General features: G+C 55.5%; 1 protein-coding gene across 6 annotated transcripts in view; it reads right to left on the bottom strand.

Annotated features, from left to right (window-relative positions):
• The window catches only part of NRXN2 (neurexin 2), a 96,382-nt gene that overhangs the window by 8,730 nt on the left and 73,889 nt on the right, over window positions 1-13,763 (bottom strand). For 4 of the 6 annotated variants that reach the window (XM_087821960.1, XM_087821958.1, XM_087821955.1 and 1 more), the window contains 3 exons: window positions 10,560-10,649; window positions 6,913-7,238; window positions 4,621-4,699 (listed from right to left, as the gene is read on the bottom strand). In XM_087821960.1, the coding sequence (XP_087678086.1) occupies window positions 4,621-4,699; window positions 6,913-7,238; window positions 10,560-10,649 (495 nt within the window). The remainder of the gene's footprint in view (window positions 1-4,620; window positions 4,700-6,912; window positions 7,239-10,559; window positions 10,650-13,763) is intronic. The other 2 variants (XM_087821959.1, XM_087821957.1) reach the window with 1 other exon arrangement.

A 13,763-nucleotide genomic window follows, 5' to 3' on the forward strand; every position in this document is an offset into this window, starting at 1 on the left:
GGTCTGAGGCTATGTGCACCTTCCACATGCAGCTGCATGGGCACCTCTGAGCATATGCTTGGGTGCAGTCATAGCTATGTGGGCCAGTGTAGACCTGCGTGTGTGTGTAAATGCACACCACTGTGGGACTTAGTACATGTGTGCATGCCTTGAGGGGTCTGAGATGTGTGTGTGTCTCTGAGCACATGTGTGTGTGTCTGAGCACATGGGTACATATGCAAGAATGAGCTGCTGTAGGCTGAGCTAATGTGGGCCTCGGAGGGTCTCCTCTCATGGCCAGTGGGGGAAGGGTACAAAAAGTGTAAGTCTGTAAGTCTAAACAAAAGTGTGCATTCGCCACCCTAGCCAGGTTTGCTCAGTGCTTAGATCATCGGCCCGTGGACTGAAGGGTCCTGGGTTCGATTTTGGCCAAGGGCACATATCTCAGTTGCAGGCTCGATCCCCGGCCCCAGTCGGGGCACATGCAGGAGGAAACCAATCTATGTCTCTCCCTCACGTCAATGTTTATCTCTCTCTCCCTCTCCCTTCCACTCTGTCTGAAAAGCAATGGAAAAAATATCCTCAGGTGAGGATATTAAATAAATAAATAAATAAATAAATAAATAAATAAATAAATAAATAAAAAGTGTGCATGTGCGTGGGTCCCTGGGTCTGGGCACACAGAGCCTACCTGAGAATGTGCATATGTTACCTCTGTGGGAATAAGCACACATGTTGGCACTGGAGGACATACCTTTGAGGACATGCGTCTTGGTGAATGTGAATGTATGTGCAGGTGACTGCAGGTCTGAGCATAAGTGTGTACTTGGGTGGAACTGGGATACACACATTTCTGTGAGCCTGGGCAGAGATGTGCACCTCTCTGAATTCCTTCATGTCCGTGCACGTGTGCACCTGTACCTTGGCAGGTCTGAGCACACTGTGTATGTAGCTGTTCTGAACATGCATATGTGCACCTGTAATTCTAAAACATGTGAGCAGCTGTAAGTGTGCATGTGTGTAGGATCCTGAGGTCTGAGCACGTGTGCACCTGTAAGCTGAGCATGGATGTGGGATTTTTGAGTCTGAGGACATGTATATGCATATGCCTCGATAGCTCTGAGCAAGTGTGTATACATGCTCAGGACTGAACACACATGTACATCGTGCCTGAAATATGTAAGTGCTTCTATAGGTCTGAGCATATGCTTGTCGCGCTGAACATGTGGTGCGTGCCTCAATAGATGTGTGTGCGAGCGTGCCACAGTGAGTTTGCACACATACGTGTAGCTCTGACCACAAGTGCCATGGTACATTTAAGACACATTGTGTGTGCATCTCTGTGCAGCTGAGCACATGTGTAAGTATGAAATTGTGGGTCTGAGCAGGTGAGCATCTGTGAGTCCACACCTACATGTAGGTATATTTGGAGCACTAAGCATACATGTGCAAGACCCGTGGCTCTGAGTACATGTGTGTGCCTCTGTGAGACTGCATGTATATATGGATTTGTGCTGCTGTGAGTCTTAATAGCCATTGTGTGTATGAACTTCTGGGGTTTTGTATACATGTGTGTTTCTTAAGATCTAAGCACATGTAAGCCTCTGTTGGTCTGGGTGTGGATGGCATGTGCTTTTCTAGATTTGTACATATATGTACCTATGGAAGTGGGCTCATGTGAGCTTGCTGGTAGGTCCACAAACATGTGCACAGATGTATGCGTGCATGCCTCTGGTCAGACTTGGGTGTGCACGTAGATGCATGTGCCTCTGTGATCTGAGCTTGTGTGCAATTCCTATGTGCCTCAGCAGGTGCAAACTCAGACGCCTACAGGGGCCAGGCCCATAACACAATGTGGGTCAGGCCAGCTGAGACAGTGAGGGGCAGTGGGTGCATTACCAACTATGCAGTGCATGGTGCCCTTAAAGGCACTCCCACTCAAAAGAATGTAAACTCCATATCCATCAAACAATGTCCTTTTTGACTGGGTTGCCAACCTCGGGTAAAATAACCATGTTAGATGATGGTATCACCAAGCTGTGGGGAGGGGGTGTGGGGCCTGGGGTCTGTGGAGGGGCCCAGGTCATGGGAGAGGGTGGAAAGGTGAGGAGGGATGAGCTGAGGCTTCACACCTGGACCCAGAGAGGAGGATCCAACAGGTGGGAGGGAAGCAAACACCCTGAGCTCAGCCCCTGGGCAGCCACGGTCTCTAGCCAGGCTGCCTCCACTGCTAATGCTGACCTTGGAGCCCACAGAGGCCTGGTCCTCTGCACTGGGGGCACAGAAAGGTCTCCAGGTAAGGGGTGGCCTGGTCTAGATCAGCCTGGGGAACGCTGGAGTCATCCTGGTCCTCGCCTGGCCTCCCATCAGGATGACAAGAACCCAACTTGAGCATTTCAAGTGCAAATGCAGTGTGCATGTCTGAGGGAGCCTGTGGCTTCCGTTGGTTTCCTCCGGGGGCTCAAGCGTGCATTCTGTCTTCTACTCCCTCCTATTTTAAAAGTTGGGTGCCAGGCTAGCCCACCAACCTCTCCCTACCCCCTTCTATTCTTCTTCTACCTTCTACTCTCCTGTCACGTCCTTAGCCCCTTTTTCAGGAGAGCTTCCCAGCAACCAGTGCAGTCTACTTCGGCCCTTCATTTCCTTCTCCCAACACAGCCTACCTGTGCACACACTCAGCATCACACCCAGGCCCTTAACAAGACTTGGGGCTGGGGCTGGGAAGCTGGAGCCTCGGTGGACAGTGTGCGGCCCTGGTGTGGCCCAGTGTGTCTGTCTGCGTGGTGGCTGTCTGGCCCAAAACTCCTCTCTATGGGGTCCAGGGAGAACAGAAATGCCTCCTCTCACCCCAGCAGTTCCCATCCCAGTGTGTGTGAACACAGCACATGTGTGCAAACACGTGTGGTGGAGCCAAGTACCCTTTTCTCATGACCCACACAGCTCTGTGTCCCCAGAGCCCTATCCCAGGACTCTCATGGACCATCCACCATCCACCACGGCCACTCTGGTAGAGCTGGGCTACAGGACTGTCACCTACAGGAAACTTCAGTGAGTGACTGTGAGAGGGGATACAGGAGAGTCGAGGAGTGCTGTGCTGATGCTGCCAGATGCCCAGCATAATGGCTGAATGTGAGGGTGTGATGGAGAGAGCCGCTCCCAGCAGAGCCCCCCACATACACACACAGCAGGGGGGCGTCTGCTCTAGAAAGCACAAGCCCTGGGCTGAGGATGGGGAGGTCATTTCAGCCCAGCAGCCTGAGGCTCCCCAAGTGCCTCAGCGTGCAGGACCACTAGAAGATACCTCCCAGCTTTGGTCCACTGGGGGACACAGAGGGCAGTCAGGCTGCAGCCTCTGGGTGTGAAGGCTTGTACCATAGAACCCCCTGCCTTGGTCTCTGGAAGCTGAGCCTCTGCCTCAAGGCTCCACCCACACCCCTTCCATGGTTGTAGTCCACCCTCAGCTTGAGCATCTCCTCTGGGGCTGGCAGAATCCCCAGGCCCACCCCCAGGCCAGATTCACAGGAGGTACGTGGGTCACCCTGCTACCTCAGCTAACCACATCGCCTCCCTTATCCTGTATGTACCTGCCCCAACCTCCAGCCTTCCGGTACCAACAGCCCAGGTGCCACCTACTATAAGGTAATCGGGAGGAGTCTCTGGAAACCCAAGCAAGGGGATGTATGTTCCATGGGCGCATCCAGGCTGCCACCAAGGCCCATGCTCCCTGCATGGGAAATCTGATCCTTCCCCCATTCCCACCACCAGCCTCAAGAACGAGGACCTCACCTTCTCTCAGTCACCCTCCCACCTGCTCAGACAAGCAGCCCTTGCACCCACTGTTCCACTCCACACCCCACAGTTCTCAGTGGGCATTCAAGGCCCACCCCTGCTTTGCCAATCTGGTCTCTCTCTGGGGCTGCACTCTTGACTCCAGCTGGAAGGAGTAAGCAGAGGCGGGAATGCCACCCCAGGAAGCTTTTCCTTCCAGCCCTGCTCTCCTCCTATCTCAGCTCTCCTACTAGAAATTTGGGCCAGACCTCAGGTCCCAATCTCCCCAGGGAACCTCTCACCCAGCTCACTGCTGGGCACAGAGCTGCTGTGCAGTAACTGCCCTGGCTTGGCAGCCCTGGCAGAATGTCCAGCCAACTCCCTGAGACAGGGGATAAGGAAGCTTTGGGATCCAGCAGAGATCTCCTCTACTAGTGACCAAGAGAATGCCAGGCTCAGGGACTGATGGGAGTTGCAGTTCTGGACCCAAGAGCTGATGGGAGTTGTAGTTCCTAAACCTGCATTCCCCATCCCCTCTACCCCAGGACTCATGGGAGCTGCAGTTACTCAACTGTCTAGAGAAAAGTCTTTCTCTTTGCATCCCAGCATCCCCTGGCTCTCAATCCCAGAACCCCAAGCTAAGGACCTCACTACTTCTGAGGGCTGGGGCACCAAGGCCAGAAACTGCCTCCATAGAGGGCACTTGAGGGACCTGGGAGGTGGGGGCACAGTAGGAAGGGAGAGGAGCTATCAGGGAAAGCTAAGGCCTGGCAGAAGGTCCCTTGGGCTTGGGCCAGGTGGCAGGGACAGTCACCCACCTCCCATCAATGTCACAGTGGGCCCCGGGGCAGGGGAGGGGGGAAAAGTACTCACCAGTACTGGGCTCACACTCCTCCAGGTCCTCGTCATCGCTCGGACACTCAGCCGAGGCCACCAGGAGGTCATCTGTGTTCTGGGGGTGAGAGAAGGGGTGGGAAAAGAAAGAGGGGTCAGCAGACCTCCACAGCCACCTCTTGAGGTGTGGAATGGCACAGGGGACGGGGTCCTGGGCTGAGACCATACCCTGGTTCATGCCCCAGCTCCCCCATCACATGGTGGGTAACCACGGGCCTTCATTTCCCTCACTGCAAAGGGAGACTAAACAGAACCCGCCCTGCAGAGGCTCCCCTGGCTCCTGGGGATCAATGAGACAGCGGCATGTCCAGACATCTGGGGAGACTGGACGCCAGACCTGGGGCCTCAGGGCTAGAGCAAGGGGACCCAAGGACATCAGGGAGACCAAGGCACAGGGGCCCCTGGAGGCCAGCCTGGGCAGAGAGGGGGAACAGGACCTGGAGGGTCTCTTGGCTCCAGCCTCACAATCCCATCACCCTCATTTCTCACTCAACCCCCTTCCCCGAGCAGAGCCTGGAACCAGGCTGCTCACAATAATCAGGGCTGTGGTTGTCATGACAACGGGAGTCGACTTTGTCAGCATTTTCCCTCCTCCTGATTGCAAAGAAAGAGAATCCCCAAGATGAGAGAGTGTAAGGGGGGGCCTTCTAGGGGGTGTTAGGGAAAAGACCCAAGGAGGGAAACCCAGAGTCCAGGCAGGATGGGAGCCTGAGAGACTGCCAGGTTCTGGGGAGGGCCTAGCCGAAGGTCAAGAATGGGAGAAGTCTTGGGTGGGGAAGGGGTGAAAGGGTTTCATCCTGCCTTCTCCCCACCCCTTTATTTTTAGACACTGCCACCCTTACCCAAGGGCTAGGTGGGGCCTTGAGGACCCATTTTCACTCTGTATCCTTGCCCCCTCCTCGCCAGCCTTCCGTGAGGGTTTCCCCAGCACAGCCATGACCCCTAGGGGTCCCACCCCTCTCCCCTACCTGGATGGTCTGCCCATCACCCTCCCACTGAACCTGGATGGCTCTTCTGGCCTATGTTGGGAAGGTACTGGGCATGTTGGGTGCCGATCTATAGGTAGAGCCAGGCCTTTTCCCCAGGGCTCCCTGCTCCTGGGGGCCAGGCCTGGCATCCGAGTGCCCTTGGTTTTCTTGGTAATGAAGCCAGAGGGGAAGGAGGTTCAGGCCTGTCTCTCTTGCCCAGATGAGCCTGTTAGCCAGTCCCAGGCTCCTTGCAGCACAGACTTGACAGAGAGGTGGTGACCTGGAGCTCATGGAGCCCAGCCCTCATTTACAGAGGCGAAAGGCAGGATATACCCCCATGTGGCTCCCAGCCCCATCCCTCACCCTGGAAGGACAGAAGTCCCTTTAGGCCCAGAGGCCCAATACCCATAGCAACAGGGGACAGAAGCAGCTTGGGTCAAGGGGCAGGGAAACTAAGCAAGGTCCAATGTGCCAGGTATGTGCCAACAATCTTTGGTGGCAACAACTAGGAAACTCCGCAGGGCCCCCTCATTGCCCCAGTAAGTCACGCATGCTTGATGGCTTTAGCCACCAGGAAAGCACGGCCTGTCTTGCCCCAGGGAAGTCTCATTCTTCAGGGACAGTCCCTTCTGGTGCTCCTCTGGGTACAAGAGAAGATAAATTCAAATCACCTGGGCTGGCCCTGGCCCAGGGTACAGCACTGGGGGACTCTTACACCGACACCCGCTGAGGACACAGAGGCCTGCTACATGGTGGCACCTGCTCAAGGTCATAGGACTTGTGAAAGCAAGGGACTAGGCTTATATTCCTACTGCAGGGACTCTAGCAACTAGGATGAGGCTGCTCTGGACCTCCACCATCCTCCAGAGGGGGGCTGCCACCACAGGTGAACCACTAGCCCCTCTAGTGCTGTTGCCTCAGTGCCCTGCCCAGAGCAATGCCATCCTGGTTCCATCTGTCTCCCACCTGCTGCCCACAGCACTGGGTGTGCCTTTCGTTATGGGATGGGCAGAGGGTGTCATTCCACCCTCACCCCAGTCCAGACTTCCTCCCTCTTAGGTGGGGTAGTCTTCCCTGGTCTAGCTGGGTACCAAACCGCCCCTTGACTCTGGGAATGGTCCCCTAGAAATAGTGGCCACCCCCACAGCTGGGGACACCAGGGTAAAGGACACTTCGTGAAAGGAGAACTTGCCCGCCTCACCTGAACCATCACTACAAGGACAGCAGCCTCTAGGACCCCACCAGTCCCTCGGACCCTCCCCTGGAAGCCCCACCACTTGTCTGCCAGCCGGGGGACCCTCACCTGGGTGGTGCTGTCCCTCAGCGTGGGGGAGCGGCCCCGGCGTGTGGTAGTAGTGGCCATGGTGGTGGTGGTCTCCATGATGGTGGTAGCCATGTCAGCCAACAGGGTAGTGGCCGTGGTCTCCGCGCTGAGTAGCACGGACGGCCCCTCCCCCACCAGGCGCAGGTGGCCCTCAGTCCGCACATTGGGGTCGCTCTCGGCGGCCAGCGCCAGCACCTTGAGCCCATTGTAGTAGAGGCCGGACACCTGGCCCTGGAAGGGGCGGCCCTGATCCCGGCCCCCGATCTTGATGGCAGCCTGGCTGTTGAAGATGGTCAGCTGGCGGCCTAGGGGAAAGGGAATGGGCAAGGGTGACAGATAATGGAGGGACAGGCATGGGGGGAGACCAGAAAGGATGGGGGAATGGAGAAGGCCAGGGGAAGGAAGAGAAGTCAAGGTGGAAACCAGCAAGTGGGGGAGAGGGAGAAACGAGGAGGGGCAGACACCAAAGGGAAAGTCCTTGTCAGCCACAGCCCCCAGCCCAGCCAAGTGGTGACCCGAGGGGGGAGGGTCCCCGGGGCGCACATGGTCTGGGAAGGGAGCCAGCTCCCCCCTCTCCCCACCATGCTCATGCCTCTGACCTTCCCATCCCCCTCTCCTCTTCTGCTCCAGGGGCATCGCACCCCCCTTCTTTCCCACCCTCAATTTGATCCCCAGCTTCTCCCTCTGCGTCCCCAAGTGTCCCAAACCTAGTGTCCAGCCCCGAGCCATGGAGCCCTCGGAAAAGGCAGAGAGAGCACAGAGGCAGAGACAGAGGACACGGCCGCCAGCCTAGTGTCAGTGTGTCAGGGCAGAGAGGGAGGCAAGACGGAGGGGTGGACAGGACAGTGTGTGAGGAGGACGTGTGAGGGTGGGAGAAGCCACGAGGACCTCACTCTGCCCTCCCAGCCACCACCAGGCCGTCTGACCTCTGGCTAGGCTCCCCTCTCTCCTCCTTCCCTCGGGGCCCAGCCACTGCCTGGGGATCAGGCCTTGGAGAGCAGAGGCCCTCCTCCTGGCCAGGATGTGCAAGCACAGAGATGGAAAATGTTAAAGGGACCTTTCTTCGCTCGCTGACAGCCAAAAAACCAAACCGCTCCAGCTCCAATCTCACTCCTCACTCGGCGGTTACACCTCCGAATTCCCAACTGGGTGGGTTTTTGCTGTTCTGTTTGTTTTTAATGGATCTGGGGGTCCGTTTAACCCTCTGAGTTTGTTGCTTTGGTTTGGTTTTTAGAAAGATATTTATTATGTTTAAGTTTAGATTTAACTTTGGTTTTGGAATTACTTATTTTGGGGAGGGAGGGAGGCAGAGGAAATGTTACGTTGCCCCCTGCTCCCCGGGACCTTCAGCTGCTGGCGCTGGGGGGTTTAAGACCTGGCTTAGCCCTTGTTAGCCTCTGGTTAGTGCCTCGTTAAAGATCTGGTTTAGAGTTAGGTGCCTGTAAGCCCTGCCCCTGAAGCCTGGGCTGAGGACAGTCCAACCTGTGAAACCCATACTCTCTTTGGAAACCCGAGCTCCCTAGGACAACCCACCCTTCTGTCTGGCCTCTGGCCACAAGTGTGTCCGCTCAGCCCCTTGCTCAGCCTCTCCTCCTCCAGCACCCTCCCACTGCCCAGCACCTCACTCAGCCCCAGAGAGCATCTCCATCTAACAAATGGGGGAGTCGGGGCCGAGAAGCTGAGCACTAGTGAGCGGCAGTTGGGACACTAGACCCAGAGAGGCCCTTGAGGGCACCGTGTCCAGAGTTTATTTCCAGGAATAAGGATCATGAGAAAAAAGAAGAGGAGGAGGTTCACAGCAGGCCAAGTTTGGGAAGCAAACGTTTCACAGTTAAACAACAGGTTTCTTCTCCGGGACTTCTCAGAGCCTTTATAAAGCCAATGTCCCTGTTCATCTCCAGGAGGGAGTAACGGGTGCAGCATTTCCCAAGTTCATTTCCCAAGGCTCTCACTGCGAAGCATCTCGTGGGACTCACGCTTCACAGGACATATTTTGGAACCAGAAAACTGATTCATTCCATAAATATTTATTGAGCACCCACCGCATGCCAGGTGCTGACAGTAACATAATCCCCCCAAGGATGCCAAGTCCTGTTCTCCAATATCGTCCTGCTCCTTCATTCATCTCATCCTCTTAGCACCCTTGTAGGGGAGGCTGAGAGGGGACCACGGTCCCTGTCTTCCCTGGAGAAACGAACTGAGGCCCAGGAAGGAGAAATCTTGACCTGCTTGACCAACAAGTAAGTTCCTCCTTCCACAGTTGGGGAAATACTAGAATATTTAGCCCTTCCGAGAAGAGGAAATAGAGGCCTAAAGAGAAGGGTGACCACGCAGCTAGTTCCAATCACCTGGGTTTCCAATCACCAGCCTGAGCTCTTCCCCATCTGGACCACAAGACCTGCCTACCCTCCTCCCCTGGGCCTGTCCTGCTCTCCATGCCCCTTGGGGTCACAAGTTGTCCCAGCCTCAGCCCAGGCTGCTCCCTTGGCCTCTCTAAACCTGGGAGAGGGACGTGGGTAACAAAGAGGAAGCTACATAGGTTAGCACTGGGCCCCTGTGGCCTCACCTGCCATGAACTCCTCAAAGGGTTAAAGTTCACCCCGCTGGAGAGCGACCCAGCGTGGCTGGGGGCTGCAGGTTTTAGCGATGCCTGTTACAGTCCCTTTAACTTTTTGTCCTGCTCGGATTTATCACATCTGGTTATCAGCATGTTTAGTCCCCGCTGGCTGTGTGGGGCTGGAAGTGACATTTGGGGTTTTAGTTGGGGAAGGCCCCAGTGATATTTAGAAGTACAGTTATCAGCTGGTTAGATGGAGGTTTAACAGTTATACTTCCCCCCTAGAGTTTAGCCTTAGAGGTACAGAGCTCGCCCCCTCTCCAAAGGGAATGGGATGGCTTTGCCCTTGGCCCCAACTTCCCTTGGTGACAAGTAGCCTTCTCCCTCACACCCGGCAGCACCTCACCTCATTCAACCTCTTAGCGAGCCTGTTCTGTCTTGCAGGCACAGAAACCCCAGTGGGATAGCCCCCTCTTTCCCTCTCCCCTCGTCTATCCCCAACTCCACTACTTCTAAGGCCCCTTCTGGACCATGGTGGGTCCATTTCAGAGAGGGGCCCCATAGCCACTTTCTTGGGGGGCCTTTCCAGTAGGACCTAAGGCCTCCCCACTTTCCTTTTCTCCTCAGATGACCCTGGTGAAGTCTTCCTACCCTTCTTTGGATTCTAGGATCCGCATTTCTGCTCCCCAAAGTCTTTCTGCCTTTCACTCATAGCCCTCAGCTGGCGCTTTACGAAACCTCTGAGCTGACCTCCCTCTCCACCTCCATCCCCCTCCCGGCCTGCACACCAGCCTGCTTTACCAGTGGTTCTCACAGATAATCCTAGTCCCATCCTAAGCTTAGAAAGAGACCAGAACTCTGGCAGGAAAACCCGTCCCTGCTCCAAACCACCACCTTAAACAACACAGGCCCTTGACTACAGAAAGAAAGGGGTATCCAGGCAGGACAACTGTCCCTTCACTAGGGGGTGGGCGATGGGGAAGGCATGGATGGGGAAAGAGAGAGCTCTGCACCTTTAAGATAGTGTTTTTAAAGTTAATTAATTAATTAATTAATTCTGGTTAATTACCTTTGTCGAGCAGCCACTCATCTACTACTCGACCAAGCCGGTAGGGGATTCTCTGTCTAGCAATCGCCAGGCGCTCGTTATCAAAGTTTCCTTGGAAAAGTTTAGAAAGACAGTAGGTTTCTCAGGCGGCGAAGTCCAAAGGAGTTAGAAAAGTAAACTTTTATGCATTTCTCAGGAGACTCAGAGAAGCAGCAACGTCCACCGGAAAGGGGGGGTCCACCCAAGGCTGGAGAGGAAATGCTGGGTCCCTTGTCCTCCCGCCCCCTCCCCTAGGCTCCCATCCAGAGCCAGCCCCACCCTGGGGGCAGGAGCGACCCAAAGAAAAAGACAGGGAGGAAGAAGACCATGAAAGGGGAATGAAAGGAAAGGCAGCTGGGACGTCAAAGGTCAGAGGTTAAACAGGTTTATCTGTGCTCAAGCAGCTGGACCTCTTCCTTCCCCATCCCAGAGTGGGGCAGGGGGCGGGAGGGGCATTTAGCAGGTTTAAGTTAGGGGGCAGGAGGCCTCAGCGGCCCAGCTGGTTACTGGTTTAGAGGGCAGTTTAGAAGTGGGAGGGGCAGGTTAAGCAGGGGTTTATGTGGCATTTAGGGGGGTGGCCACACACTTATTTAACAGATTTGAAAACCACTTCTCCAAGCCGGTCTTGGCTCCCTTAACCTTCCATGCTCAACTGCCAGCTTTCCCCTCATCACCCACTCCACCCCACACCCGACCCAACCACCAGCTTCCACCTTAGTCCCTGCAGTCCCACCCCGAAGGCCCCCCCCAGCCCACCACAGCTCTCACTGCAGGCGCCTCAGGTCTCTCCCCCAGTCACCTCTCCCCGTCCACCAGCACCACTACCCGTGACCTTACAGCATGGGGCCTGGTGTGGCAGCTGGATCATCACCCAGCAGCCCCACCCACCCCTCTTCACTTCTCTCCATCTCTTCTGCCATCTCACCTCTTCTTTCACCCACTTTCTCCACCTTCAGTCCTCCTCTGCCTGGTGGCACCTTGCTCTCCTCGTCCATCTCAGCTCCATTCCAAGACCCTCAGACTTCTCTCTGCTCAGGTCTCTTCACCTCTCTGCCCTGTGGACCCAGCCCAGCTCCTGACCCCTTTCACTCACAGCCTTTCTCCTTCAGGCTCTTCCTCCACCACCCCTAGCCTCCAACTTCTCAGTCCTCAGCTGGTCATCTGGATATACACCTGCTCCTCTCTCTACTCACCATGCTGCAGGCCCTGGGGACAGGGAAAGGGGATGTGTGTGTCTGTGTCTGTGGACAGAGGTTTGTCAGTGCACCTGGGAGTTCTGTGTGCTCCTGCCTCATCCTGGGCTGAGGGCGATCCCAGTTGGCAGCCATGGAAATGGAAATGATTTCCTTTGGGAGTCTGGCCTCTCTTCCCATTGAAACCACTTACACACTGTTCGATAGCATGCACTCTGGGTGGTGGAGGGGCTCTCCCTCTCACCTCCCACTGCACAGCCATGCTCGCCTGCCCAGCAGTACCTGGGCCTGGGTCTGCCTGTGAACACTCCTTGAATGAGCACACCATGTGTCCATGTGTGCATGGTAGTGTGCATAGTCACCCCCTAGGTGACTATGAGGCAATGAGACACTGCCTTCCCTACATACTCAGGTCATTTGTGTTTAAGTCAAAAATGGATCATTCTTTCATTCAGTCACTCAACAAACATTTCTTGATTGCCTGCTCTGTTTCTGGGACTGGGTATTAGAGATGGGAAGATGAAGGCCTGGCCCTTGCCTAACAGGAGCCCCAGCTAAGCAGAGGAGACTGGCAGGTGACTAGCAGTGTTCTGAGTTCTGTTAGAGGCAGCACAGGGTATCCCTCCTGGGGGTGGGAGAGGGAGAAGCCAAAGACGACACTGAAGGAGGAGAAGTGGATTGGCCAGAAGGAAATCAGCCAGGGAAATGGAGGGAGGGGAAGCACACGTGAAGAGGCAGAGGGGCAGGAGGCAGAGGGGACCTACCTGTGCTGGGACACTTGTGTGTGTGTCTGTGTCTATGCCCATGTGTGTGTCCTGAGAGGAAAGGAAGCATGTACCTCTGCCTCACTGAGCACATAGCAATTCAAACAAAGGCTTGCTGAGCCTCCTCTATGCCAGGCCATGCCAGTACCTTGCTTAGAGTATCTCAGGAATTCTCTCAGAATCGCTGAGGTAGGTATTATGCCCACTTTCAGAGAGACTAGATGACTTGTCCAAGGTCACACAGCTTGTCAGTAGGAGATCCAGGATTAAAAGCCAGGTCCCTGAGCTGTGTCTCTGTGCTCCTTAAGCATCTGGGGCCCAGGCTCTCAGCTACGCACACTGCTAACCCGGCCCGCTAGTGCGGCTCAGGACACTCAGCTTTTCTGAGGATCTGCTCACGGCTCACTCTGGAGGCCACCAGGCCCTCAGGGTACTCTGCTCTGCATGAGAGGGGGCACCCCGCAGTCTGCCCTACCCCAGCCAGGGTCCTGAGCAGAAGAGGACAGGTGTGACTCCTCTGACCTCACCTCTGGCCCACAGGGCTCTACGGGGAGGGGCTCTGGGCCTGAGCCATGACTCCATGTGCTGAGGCCTTCGTGGCCTACCCAGTCCAGCCTTATCCAGCATAGGCTGATGTCTTCACTACTACAAAGACCGCTGTGATGTATGTGTGGCTGAGACAGAGAGAGAGAAGTCTGATACCCACAGGGCAATCACACCCACACAGCCTGTCAGTGTCTGAGCATGTGTGGGACTTAGCATAGGAACAATGTGTGTCTGAGTGACCTCACACATGCCCAGGGCCTTGGTGCAGGCTGGTATCCCACTGCAGACCTTTTTTTCTTGTGTCTGTCTGACCATATGAATATTTACAGTCATCCAGGTGTCTGGGGTTGGCCGGTGTGTCCATCAGCCTCTAGTGGGCCATGAGTCTCTCCACATCTGGGTACAAGCTCGCAGGACTGTGAGTTGTGAGCCTCCACTGGCCCCATGAGGCTTTTCCCGCATTTCACTGTCTTTCTGCCCATGCCCCCCTTGGTCAGCGTGGGGCAGCTGCTCTGCCTCTACCTTGACTGTCATTTCTGCCTGAGACAGGAAGTGAGGCTGAAGGTGCTCCTGCTTCTGTCTGCCCCCATGTATGTGACTGCGGTGTCGCTCAGCCCATCGTATCTCCATATCTCTGTGTTTCTGTGGCTCTCCCCTGCAGTGGCTCCATTTCCCCTCCCTCT

This window comes from Miniopterus natalensis, chromosome 11, assembly GCF_054644295.1.
Source record: "Miniopterus natalensis isolate mMinNat1 chromosome 11, mMinNat1.hap1, whole genome shotgun sequence".
Taxonomy (NCBI): Eukaryota; Metazoa; Chordata; class Mammalia; order Chiroptera; family Miniopteridae; genus Miniopterus; species Miniopterus natalensis.